The sequence below is a fragment of the Ceratotherium simum genome, chromosome 29, assembly GCF_057802395.1.
Source record: "Ceratotherium simum simum isolate JZ-2026a chromosome 29, ASM5780239v1, whole genome shotgun sequence".
Lineage (NCBI taxonomy): Eukaryota > Metazoa > Chordata > Mammalia > Perissodactyla > Rhinocerotidae > Ceratotherium > Ceratotherium simum.
In genome coordinates, this window is record NC_141928.1 from 23465931 (window position 1) to 23479408 (window position 13478).

A 13478-nucleotide genomic window follows, 5' to 3' on the forward strand; every position below is an offset into this window, starting at 1 on the left:
TGCCTCATCATCCACTTTTAGTGATCTACTATAAGAAAATCTTGTAACATTTATAAAATGAAACACTTAACAAACCAGTAAAATAAATATTACATTCATGTGATGGTATATAATACTAAGTTGCCATTTCAAAAATATGTTTTTGAAGACATGGAAAATATTCACAATATAATGTTAAGTAAAAAAAAGAATATAGACAATTAAATATAACATGATCCAATCTGGTAAAATATATGTTTCTGGTCTGAATTTTAAGTTCTATTCGGAAAAAAAAAAGTGACTAGAAGGAAATAAACCAAGATACAAACTGTATTTTATATTTGGATGGTGGGTTATGTCTGATTTTTTAAATTTTGTTTAAGTCTTGGTACCATGCTTAGCTTTTCTACACTTTGTTATACTAAGTTTTTCTATACAGACTAATTTAAAATTATATCAAAATTAACTAAAGTACATAACAAAATCTATTTGATGTGGCCAAAGCTATATTAAGGGCGTAAATGCACAGTCAAAAATTATTTTATTATTTTAAAAGGAATAAAAGTATTAGCCTAACAAGTGAGAAAAGAAACAAAAATGTGTAACCTCAAAGAAAGAAGAAAATAGTAAAGCAAAAACAAAAAAATTAATGAATCAGAAGGTTGCACAATTCATGCTAAAATTACTAAACTATACACTTTAAAATGGTGAATTTTTTGGCATATGTAAATTATATCTCAATAAAGTTGTTATTAAAAAAGTACTGGGCCGGCCCCGTGGCTTAGCGTTTAAGTGCGCGCGCTCCGCTACTGGCGGCCCGGGTTCGGATCCTGGGCGTGCACAAACGCACTGCTTCTCCGGCCATGCTGAGGCCACGTCCCACATACAGCAACTAGAAGGATGTGCAACTATGACATACAACTATCTACTGGGGCTTTGGGGAAAAAAAAAAAGGAGGAGGATTGGCAATAGATATTAGCTCAGAGCCGGTCTTCCTCAGCAAAAAGAGGAGGATTAGCACGAATGTTAGCTCAGGGCTGATCTTCCTCACACACACACACACAAAAACAGTACGGAATCAGAAAAGAGAAAAGCAGTAGAATGAAAAATAAACTAAAATTTAAAATCTGTTTCTTTTGAGAAAAAATAAGATACAATAAAATTGGCAACTTTCTGGCAAATTTAATCAAGGATAAAAGGAGAGAAAAACTTTAAAAAGAGAAAAGGGATAAAATAAATATGGAAAGTTAAAAAATTATAAGTGAATATACTACATGTCCACAGAAATAAATTTTAAAACTTCAAATGGACAATTCTGATTTTTTATTTTAGAAAAAGCCAATAATTTAATGAGAAAATAAATACATTTCCAAAGAAAGAACTTCAGAAAAGACCAAACGATTTAGCAGATGAGATATTTCAAACCTTCAAGGAAAAGAACATAGGAAAAAAGCTAACTGATTACCATATTCAAAATACAACAAATTTATTACACTAAAAAATATAGACACTAATCTAACTTTTATCTGATTAAAAAAAAATTCCTGGGCCAGCCGGACGGCATAATGCTTAAGTTCAATGCGCTCCACTTCAGTGGCCCGGGTTTGCAGGTTCAGATCCTGGGCGCAGAGCTACACCACTCATCAAGCCGTGCTCTGGTGGCCTCCCACATACAAAACAGAAGAAGATGGGCACAGATGTTAACTCAGGGCCACTCTTCCTCAAACAAAAAGAAGAAGACTGGCAACAGGTGTTAGCTCAGGGCCAATCTTCCTCACCAAAAAAAAAAAAATCGTAACCAACATCTAATCCCTTACTTATGGGTAAAATCTAAAGATTTCTCCTTTAAAATTCAGAATAAAATAAGAATACGTAAAATAAATATTTTCAATTAACCTCCTGGAAGTTCAAGTCAGTGTATTAAAACATATACCAGAAATAATCCTATAAAGTGTGATTATTATATACAGACAGTTAGATCACTTAGAAAATTCAAGATACTCAATGATAATTACAGCAACTAACGTTTATAGGGGGCTGACTACATCAAATTCACAAGAGGATACACTATGATAGTTACTTAATCCTCTCAATACTTGTATAAGGAAAGTTAGAGATGAGAAAATTGTCTCAGAAAGCTGAAGTGACTTGTCCAAGGTCATAGATATAAGTAAGTGGCAGGGGCAGGATTTAAACCCAGATCTGTCTTACTTACTCCAAAGTCTATGCTTTCAACGACTACTGTCTATCAGAGACTATTAAAAGTCTTAAAAAAAAAAAAAAAACTCACAAGATGACCAGATATAAATACACAAAAGTTAGTTTCCCCTTTTGATTTATAACTTGCCTTGTCCCAGAAAGCATTTCAATTTGTTTAAGAAAATAAACACAGTGCAAGATTAAATTAAAGTAAAAAAGAAGTGTGAGGTTTTAAAATGGCAACTGGAATATTCAGCAACTCACCCACGGTTCCCTGGTAGTAAGTGGCACAGCAGGAATTCAAACCCAGGCAGGCTGACTCCAAAGCCTGCAGCTTTATCACTGAGTAATACTTCCTCCACATTTTCGTCTACATCTATCTAATTTTTACATAGCCAACATAAATGCTGAACACAGCACCAAGACCTAAACTCACCAGAACTGGACCAAGCAGAAGCTGCTAAAAGCGGGGATAGCAAAGACACAGGCTTCCTTCATGTTCCCATAGGCAGGAAATATATAGGCAGGATTTAGTTTTGGTAGTTACGTCAGAGAGAACTAAATTTGTCATATAAATAACTGCCGGAGGGCCGGCCCCGTGGCTTGGCGGTTGGGTGCGTGCGCTCCGCTGCCGGCGGCCCGGGTTCGGGTCCCGGGTGCGCACCGAGGCACCGCTCCTCCGGCCATGCTGGGGCCGCGTCCCACATACAGCGACTGGAAGGATGTGCAGCTATGACAGACAACTATGTACTGGGGCTTTGGGGGAAAAATAAATAAATAAAACCTTTAAAAAAAATAAATAAATAAATAAATAAATAACTGCCGGAACTTCTCCCTAACTAGTAGGTGACTATTGCAGGTGATTTGTCTATTAATCAAGATACATCATCAGTATCATCTGAAGTGCCCAGAAGATTGCAGCAAAAACTTTAGTGCAGCCTGGAAGACATTTGCCAAGCGATAAATTGCATAATTTATCCCCTGGAATATTTAGATGTCGCACGATGACTGTGCAAGAGAACAAAACTTCAGAAGACAAAAAACAAACCAGTAATATATTTGAAAGATACAGTCAGTACACTACAAATATGTAAGCTTTATTGGAAAAGAGACACTTAGAGAATTTATTTTTTATTTATTTTTTAATTTATTTTATTTACAGCATCTAAATAATTTTTTTTTTTTTAAAGATTTTATTTATTCATTTTTTTCCCCCCAAAGCCCCAGCAGATAGTTGCATGTCATAGGTTCACATCCTTCCAGTTGCTGTACGTGGGACTCGGCCCCGCGCTGGACGGAGAAGTGGTGCCTCGGGGCGCGCCCGGGATCCGAACCCGGGCCGCCAGCATCAGAGCGCGCGCACCCAACCGCTAAGCCACGGAGCCGGCCCTAAATAATTTTTTTAAAGAGGTATATGGCTAGCAGCCCCTGACACAGCCTCTCCTAACTTCATACTAAATAAATACAAAAATGTATTTTAAAAAATACAAATACTAAACATCACCTAGACTGACACACAATCTATTGTCAGAATCTAGGGAGAAATGGTCAGTAAGTCTAAGGTAGCCAGAGTCGGCCTAAGAAACACAGGACTGCCTGTGCTTCGCCTCGTGCAAGATCTCGAAGGAAGAAGAATTCTGCTCACCTAAACAAAGAGGAAAGGTTCTCACATTTTTAAACCACTGGATCAGACTCTAGGCTGGCACCAACGAGAAGACTAGGATTTGTCCGTCTGTTCTATGAAGCTGCTTTTTAAGAAAGCCTCCATCTTTCAAATCACACTTCAAAGCTTGTAGCTCCCAAATAACAGAGGAGCAGACAGCTGGGGGAGCCCTGGTGGTGGTTCATCCGGGAAGTACGTGCCCCAAAGCCTGTAAGACTGATCAAGATGGGGAGGGGAAGAACCCTGGCAGGAGGGCATGCTGGGGTGAGTAGCTGTTAAGCAGAGGAGGTAAAAGAAGGTCCCATGTCAGCCTTGCACACTGGCACTAGCTATATGCCTAACAGGTACCATAAGAGAAACTACAGCTCTGAGAGAGGATTTCCACCAGATGGACAGGGAGTGGAGCCAAAAGCAACTTATACATCCCTATCATTTGCCTACACTAGCTCTAGAGATATCTCTTTATATGAGGATGAATTAACAGGGAAAAAAGTAACCCGATGCCTTTGAAAAAACAAGGTACCACAAGGGTAATGGAAGGTTATTCTGAAGAGCAAAAGACTATATCTAAAAATAACTTACTATGAAACCCACGAGAATTCCTCCACATGAAAACTATATGAAACAGGGGTGGAAAGTCATATATAACTGGCTGAGATGAAAAGACAATAGAATAAAATGAAAAAGGAAATGGGAAACATGAGAAACAAAAAGTACAACAGCAAAATTAAACTAAGCATTAGAGGCAATATGGGACAGATGGAAGTGGCAAAATCTTAGCAGTAACATAGAGTACAAACCTTAAAAGGCCTCCCAGAATGCAGAAGAAAAGAACAAAAAGATGGAAATAATAAGAGATGAGGTTAACTACAGGGGAAAGGGAAAGAGTAGTCAGGCTAAGAATAAGTGTTTCTGAGGAAAATCCAGAACAACTGGAACAGAAACAATTAAAACTATAACTAAAGAAAACAACAAAAATAAACTGGAGGTAAAAAGAAATAAAAGACTGAGTGAGCTCCCTGTGTTACAGTGTGTGGGGGGGTATCAATGAAGAAATGACAGTATTGCTTTTAATATGAGGAAAAAAGCACATTAAAATTATACACGTAGTGGGGCCGGCTCCGTGGCTTAGCGGTTAAGTGCGCGCGCTCTGATGCTGGCGGCCCGGGTTCGGATCCCGGGCGTGCCCCAAGGCACCACTTCTCCGTCCAACGCGAGACCGAGTCCCACGTACAGCAACTAGAAGGATGTGAACCTATGACATACAACTATCTACTGGGGCTTTGGGGGGAAAAAAATGAATAAATAAATAAAATCTTTAAAAAAAAAAAAAAATTATACACGTAGTTTACAATATATTACATAATTACATACAGATTATATGAAACAAATATATATGTAGCACTGATTCCAGAAAAGGTACAATCAAATGTTAACAGGATTATTAAGTAGTGGGTACAACAGAAATGTGAGCCTCTTCCCCCTGGAAATGAGGGACATACACTGACCTCTGAGAGAGAAACTGTGAACTCAACATACAATGGATCTGGATCTGGATGTAAAAAATCGCCTGAAGGAGATAAGTTAGATCCCAGGCCAGATATACTGGACTATCAGCTATAAGACTATATTATATTAATATATCTACAGAAAATGTCAAGCGGAATTGCAGTTTACTTAACCAGGAAGACTAGGGAAAAGAGAGCTACAGAGGTAAATGCTCTCTCCAGCACTGTATGGGGAAGAGAAGCTTTAGCCAGAGGAATTGGAGTATTCTGAACAGAAGGATGAGGGCATCCCTCACGTGGAGATGGATATACGGATTGCAGTCAATGCACTGGACATATTCTGATCCCATAGGCAAAACTGTCCCTATCAAAGCCTGATGACAATAAACATTTATCTTACATTTTACTTATCTAACCACTCTTGTCCTGATTCCATGGTCATGAAACACCCTTCTGATTATGATTCTGTTCCCTATGTAATCACGCCCAACGGGAGAGAATAGGCTGATCATAGCAACTACACATTTAGTCCATGAAATGGCAACTCTTCATTATAAATTAATAAATTGGATTACTGGCGGGGTAATAGGCTAATTTAAAGGACTTGAAGTATTCTGGAGTTAGGAAAGCAATTTAAGTTTACTGGTTAAGGTTATGGGCTTTGGAATCAGAGAAATATGAATTTAAATCTTGGCTCTACCACCTACCAGCTGTGTGATCTCAGATATAAAATGAGGATAATAATACCTGTCTTGTAGGATCATAAATATTAAATGAGACAATGCATGCAAAGTACTTAGCACAGTGTTTGGCACATAGTAGATGACCAATAAATATCTGTTGAAAAACAAAATGAATACACATGCTTAATAAGTGGTTCTTATTATTTAAATTTGGAATTTAAATGAGCTCAGTTTATGTATATCGTCCTCCAAAAGAGAGATCCAATCTTAGGATGCTGGGCAAAAACCATGATTTTGGACTTGCGTAATTTGAAGACTAGACTCTTCCAGACTCTGATAAGCTCTCTAATTCCTGCTATTTTTTTAAGAGGCCTTTTCAGAAAAAGACTGACGGCCTTGTTTTAATACTCTGATACATCCATGCGGCAACCAAATCAAAGATCTAATGTTTTAAATGTTTAAAATTTTAAAAAGAGCTATCTCTAGGTAGTGGGATTATTAATAACTTTTTTCCTTTCTATATATTTTTGTGTGTGTGTCAGGAGGATCAGCCCTGAGCTAACATCCATGCTAATCCTCCTCTTTTTGCTGAGGAAGACCAGCTCTGAGCTAACATCTATTGCCAATCCTCCTCCCTTTTTTTCCCCAAAGCCCCAGTAGATAGTTGTATGTCATAGTTGCACATCCTTCTAGTTGCTGTATGTGGGACGCGGCCTCAGCATGGCCGGAGAAGCGGTGCGTCAGTGCGTGCCCGGGATCCGAACCCCGGCCGCCAGTAGCGGAGAGCGCATGCTTAACCACTAAGCCACGGGGCGGGCCCCCTTTCTATATTTTTTGCATGTTCTGTAATACAAAAAAAAAAAGTTGCCTCTTTTATTACCTAAATAATTTTTTTAAACTATCTCAAAAAATTTGGACAAAAAAAATACAGACAGAAGAGATAAGATTAAGCTGGAAATAAGGTTTGACACTAAAATGCACTGTGGTAAGGTTCTATAGTTGCGGTAAGGTTGTACAGGTTTGCTGAAGGAAATCTGTTCCTAAATTTTCTAGCAGCTGTTTAAAGAATCTATGATCACTTAGGAGACTCACAGTGTCTATAAGATAAAAATAAGGTAAGAGCCCAGAAGAAGCACAGCTATTCTTGTTAGCAAACCATGAGAGAAATTCTCCCTGTGGGTATTTGATACAAGAGTATTTCTTCTGACATCTTTCAGTAAACTAGCGGCATAATGCCACAACACAAAGACTCAAATGTAAACTCTGGACCAATTCAAGGGGGCTATTGTCTCTGAATTACAAAAACAAAACAAAGTAAAACCAAAACCTCCTTTGAAGTTAATTTCTCCCAGAAAGTAGTCACCTAGCCACAAACTCTGAGAATGGTGTTAGAGGTACTTTGATGTGACATGTTTTTCCTCAAAATAAAATAACACGTCAACACAAAATACCTAAAGACAGTGCCAGGGAAAAGAAATAAAACCTTAAAAAAGGGGTTCTTTTTAACCAATTAAAAAGAATATTTTAAGGGCCGGCCCCGTGGCTTAGTGCTTAAGTGCGCGCGCTCTGCTGCTGGCAGCCTGGGTTCGGATCCCGGGCGTGCACGGACGCACCACTTCTCCGGCCATGCTGAGGCCGCGTCCCACATACAGCAGCTAGAAGGATGTGCAGCTATGACATACAACTATCTACCGGGGCTTTGGAGGGAAAAAATAAATAAATAAAATCTTAAAAAAAAAAAAAAGAATATTTTAAGAACTTCTTACTGGTATAAGGAAAAGACAACCTTCTTTGCTAGAATTAACTAAGACCTCACATTACTCGTCTAGTTGAAATTACAAAATGGTTTAAAAGCAGAAGGCAAAAATATCCAAATCTATATTCTGGAATAAATACATAAGTCAGTATTTTCATTTTCCTACATAAAATATGGTCTACAGCTTACCATGTGATTCCATTTTCTTGGTAATTGTATCTGGTTGTTCATCTAAGAAGAAATCTGGTAACAAAGGATGGCCTGAAAAATTGACCCCAAAAATAATCAGGTTAATGTAACAACTTCAATATATATTAAGATTTTAACATCTGTTTAATAAACATTATATCTGTTTTCATTTTAACGATCATTCTGGTGCAGTGGAAAAGACCCCCATGAGAACTGTCAAACTACCGATCTTCATTAAGCTAAAATATTTTTCCCATAACCCAGTTATCCTCTTTTCCTATGGCAAATTTCATCTTTAAGATCCAACCACAGTCACCTGCTATGTTAAGCCCTTAACTGCTCTCCCAGGAGCCTCTGCCCCCTTCTCATCTATCCATGCAACCCTTCTGTCCTACATCCCTCCAAAGAGCTCATGACTCATTTCTTACCTAGCCCCCGGACAGAGGGGAGTTCCTCATTAAGAAGGACTTCTTTCCCATCTCTGTCTGACTTTCCCTCTCCGAAGATTAGAAAAACTGAAGGGCAGGAGTGCATTGGTCTTTGTTATATCCTAACACTTATCATAGTACCTAATCATATTAAGTTCTCAACATTTGATAGGATTTTTTTTTTTTTTTTTTTTAAAGATTTTATTTATTCATTTTTTTCCCCCCAAAGCCGCAGTAGATAGTTGTATGTCATAGGTTCACATCCTTCTAGTTGCTGTACGTGGGACTCGGCCTCGCGTTGGACGGAGAAGTGGTGCCTTGGGGCGCGCCCGGGATCCGAACCCGGGCCGCCAGCATCAGAGCGCGCGCACTTAACCGCTAAGCCACAGAGCCGGCCCTGATAGGATTTTTAATTTAAATCAAATTTAAAATTTTGTGCACAATGACACTGTATCTTTAAAACCTACAGTGATAACCGCACTGAACCAGGACTCAGCAGACCTGGGCCTGGTTCGGGTTCTGCCAGGTACTAGCAGACTGCTCGCAGGCAAAGGCTTCATCTCTTTGCGCCTGTTTTTCTACTGTAAATATTAACTACTGAACGCTGTGGTTGTACTCATGTGCCAGGCATGGTGCCAAGCACCTTGTACAAATTATTGCATCTAGTTCTTACAAAAATTCTGTGTGGTAGGTATCCTTCCCCTAATTTTACCAGTAAGGAAAGTGAGGCTCAGAGAAAGTGGGTGACATGCCTAACGCTGCACAGCTAGCGAGCAGCCAGGCCGGAATCTGAGTTTGGATTGTTGTCTCCCAAATTCCATGTTCTTAATCACTGAACAATACTTCTTTCCTCACGGGATTGCTATGAAGGTTAAATAGACAATGTGTATAAAAGTGCCTTATAAAACTGTAAAGAGCTATTTAATTCAATTCAGTTCAAACTGAAGAGACAGGATGACAGAAATACAAACGTGATTCTGTCGCCTAGAAGTTCAACTTCATGAATAATATTTAAAATATACTTGAGCACAAATAACTATAACTCCCATTAATGGCTATATTGTATATGATTTAGTATATATTTTATCTTATACATAAAGCAAAAATGCATTATCATCACCATCATTACCTGCAATTACAGACAGAAAGAGTTATTTTTGAACAACAGCTTCCCAAGAACTTCTCAAATCACACCCTGCTCACTCACCTTCACCATCTCTCATGAAGCTATTTTAAGAGGCTGCACTTAAGAGACAAACATTTGGAAAGAGATCATAATCTTAAAAAGTTCTCGTAAAAAACCCACTACTGTATCATCTGTTAGCATATCCTTGAATAAAATTTTTACTCTGTAATTTTAAGACCAACTTAAAAACTAATTTTCATTTTTGGTTTCAAGATCGGGAAATGGCTAATAGCCGATGTGATCTGTATCTATATATTACTTTAAAAGCCCTCAACTCACTTTTATTTTTTCCTCTCTCTCTTTTTAAAGTTGTGTTGGTATGGGTTTCCTCTTCACTGGGAGGACAGCTTTTAAAAGAGCATACTAATTTTATAATCACATAAACATGCACGCAAAACATATGTGTGTTCATTGCAGAAAATAAGGAAAAACACATCACTACTTTTAAAAACTATAAGCATTACCTGGTTTAACAGCATAGATGTCAAAATTTTTTATTCCTTCTTCTCTTAAGATATTTTCATCAATAATAAAGTTGCCAGTAAAACTTTTTGGCTTTTTGAAAATGGTATATGCAGCATCTGCAATAATATCAACCTTTCTACATTGGCTCTCGATACCAGATCCTCCCAGCATATCCATAGCAGCAGTGTGTATGGCTGTAGAGAAAACAAACACACACATACATAACTCCAAATCAAATAATAGGACTGTGGAAGTAACAAGAAAAACAGCTCATCTCTTTATTTCTCAGGTGATGAAAACAAGGTCCAGAGAACTGAAAGGATTTGCCAAATGTCCTATTGACATGACTGGGTAGAAAACCCAGCTCCTTATTCTACACAACACTGCCTTGTACAGAATCCCTTCATGAGACTCACAGAAAAATTTGATTAGACTTCTGATTTAGAATGCTCAAGAATCTGCATACCATTCTTGACAGTCAAGAAAGCCAGTAAGGTATAATAGAAAGAGCACTGAGCTATAAATCAGGTAACTGGGATTTTTATGCCCACTATGCTGTGACCTTGGGCAAGCCACTTTAATATCTTTGGCCTCAGTTTCCTGTCTCTAAAGATGCTCTAAAGGAGCATCTTTCCTAAGTTTATTGTCTCTCTTTCTCCTCTACTAGAAATATAGAGACTATGTTCTTGTTCATCACTGTATCCCCAGTGCCTAAAGCAACGACAAATGCACCATAAGCACGCTGTAAATAGTGGGTGAATTTCTGGGGGTCCCTTTTAAGTTCAGATACTACTTTTATGTCAGAAATACTAGAAAATATAGAGAAACAAAGAATTTTTAAGTTATCTATAATCCCCCTACCCAGAGATAATTACTATTATTATCTGCATATAATTTTCACTGTTTTCAGTGCACATACTTTTTAAAGATTTTATTTATTTATTTTTTCCCCCCAAAGCCCCAGTAGATAGTTGTATGTCATAGCTGCACATCCTTCTAGTTGCTGTATGTGGGACGCGGCCTCAGCATGGCCGGAGAAGCGGTGCGTCGGTGCGCGCCCGGGATCTGAACCCGGGCCGCCAGCAGCAGAGCGTGCGCACTTAACCGCTAAGCCAGCGGGCCGGCCCGACATACTTTTTAAATTCTATGTTTTTTATAAAGTAACTTGAAACTCTACCATTAATAGTACATTACTAATTACACATTATCAAAATTGTGAACAGTAACTTATCTCAATTTACTTATATATATCTTAGCTTACGTTTAAAGCAATGCAAGTCAACTTGTTTAAATGTACTTTAAGTTTCAGAGTTTCTGGTAATTTAGATAAACTTCTCTCTATACCATTGTTAGACCATCATTTAAAATCACTACATACTGGAATAACTTGCATAATTCAGTCCAGTCCACAAGATGAAAAGTTTGTAGTTTTTTGAACCACTGACCCTTTTTCATTCATTCAACAAATAGTTATTAGGCACTTACTGTAGTCAGGCACTATTATAGGTACTGGGGACAAATGAGTGGACAAAACAGACAAAGAGCTCCTACCTCCATGGCAATTACATTCTAGAGTACATCCCTGTTTGAGAGCGCACAATTAACTTGGAGAATTTCCTAATAGCACTGAGTTAGAAGATACATCTCTACCTTACAGCTAAAGTTCCTTTACTAGGAATAAATTTTTGTTTTGTTTTGTTTTGTTTTTGTGAGGAAGATCAGCCCTGAGCTCACATCCATGCTAATCCTCTTCTTTTTTTGCTGAGGAAGACCGGCTCTCAGCTAACATCTATTGCCAATCCTCCTCCTTTTTTTCTCCCCAAAGCCCCAGTAGATAGTTGTATGTCACAGTTGCACATCCTTCTAGTTGCTGCATGTGGGACGAGGCCTCAGCATGGCCGGAGAAGCGGCGCGTCGGTGCGCGCCCAGGATCCGAACCCCGGCTGCCAGTAGCGGAGCGCACACACTTAACTGCTAAGCCATGTGGCCGGCCCTTTTTATTTTATTTTATTTTATTTTATTTTATTTTATTTTATTTTATTTTATTTTATTTTATTTTATTTTATTTTAATTTATTTTATTTTATTTATTTTTGTGAGAGATCAGCCTTGTGCTAACATCTGCCAATCCTCCTCTTTTTTTTTTGCTGAGAAAGACTGGCCCTGGGCTAACATCCATGCCCATCTTCCTCCACTTTATATGGGACGCCGCCACAGCATGGCTAGACAAGCAGTCCGTCGGTGCACGCCTGGGATCCCAACTGGCGAACCCCAGGCCGCCACAGCGGAGCGCGCGCACTTAACCACTTGCGCCACCAGGCCGGCCCCATGGCTTAGCGCCAAGTAAATTTTTTACTTAACCAACAGTTCAAGAGCTCTGGTCTCACTCTTGAAGTGATATTTTATTAATAAAAGATGTCAGCTAACATTTATTAAGTGTGCCCTGTGCTGGGCATGCTGCTACATACTTTACATACATTATCTGAATTAATTCTATGAGGTAGGTACTATTATTATTCCCATTTTAAGATGAGAGCACTCAGACGCAGAGGGGTTAATAACTCGCCTAAGGTTACAGGAGCTAGAATTTAAACACCTGGCGGCTTGACTCCAGAGCCAGGCTCTTAGTCAGCATGTGACTAACGGGTCATACCTTGTTAACCAATGTTCTTAGAGTTCGTTATCATCTCACTCCCATAAACTATAGAATTTTTCTGTAAATATTTCAATATAGTCTACATTGAGACTATATGCATTTATATATACACTCCAGTCTCAATGTAAACTATATATGAAGGGCATGCAAATTCTTAAAAATCCTTAATTAAGAACATGTCATGTAAGCACACACACACACACCCCCCCCCCCATAAGAACAAGGAATGGTTTTTCCAAACAACCTATCATTACTGTAGTGATCTTTCTATGGGAAATACAAAGGAGCCACAAACAGACACTCAGAATCAGGAAGTGAGCCATAGTTATTCTCAGCAAAGCTTTTGCAATATTAACAGGCTAAGTCAACAAGTTATGAAACTGATAACAATAAAAACAGGTTAACAACAGGATCAACCAAATGAAATGCACTGATTATTTCTAGGTAAGAAAATAAACTAGATTTGTAATGAAAGCTAATATGTCTTAGATAACAAGAATCCTAAAAGTGACCCTACAACTTAAGTCTTATTAAGGACTTACTGGAGAAGTATCTAATAGCTTCTGATTGATTCTCTTGATCACAGCTTGCTCAAAAGAGACCATAACAGTCTTAAAATCAATTGAAGATTTCCTTTCACATAAACATATGGAGTACATATCAGGCTTCAAACATCAGCATCACCATTGACTCCTTTCTTCTCTGGAGAGAGAGCTTGTCTCACCTCTTTAACACCTGCCAGCCTCCACCAAGCACACACATATATT

General features: G+C 38.4%; 1 protein-coding gene across 1 annotated transcript in view; it reads right to left on the reverse strand.

The window, feature by feature from the left end:
- The window catches only part of HSDL2 (hydroxysteroid dehydrogenase like 2), a 68489-nt gene that overhangs the window by 19035 nt on the left and 35976 nt on the right, over positions 1-13478 (reverse strand). Inside the window, exons 7-8 of the mRNA XM_087419290.1 lie at positions 10056-10250; positions 7978-8049 (exon numbers count right to left, since the gene is read on the reverse strand). Coding sequence (XP_087275416.1) covers positions 7978-8049; positions 10056-10250 — 267 coding nt within the window. The remainder of the gene's footprint in view (positions 1-7977; positions 8050-10055; positions 10251-13478) is intronic.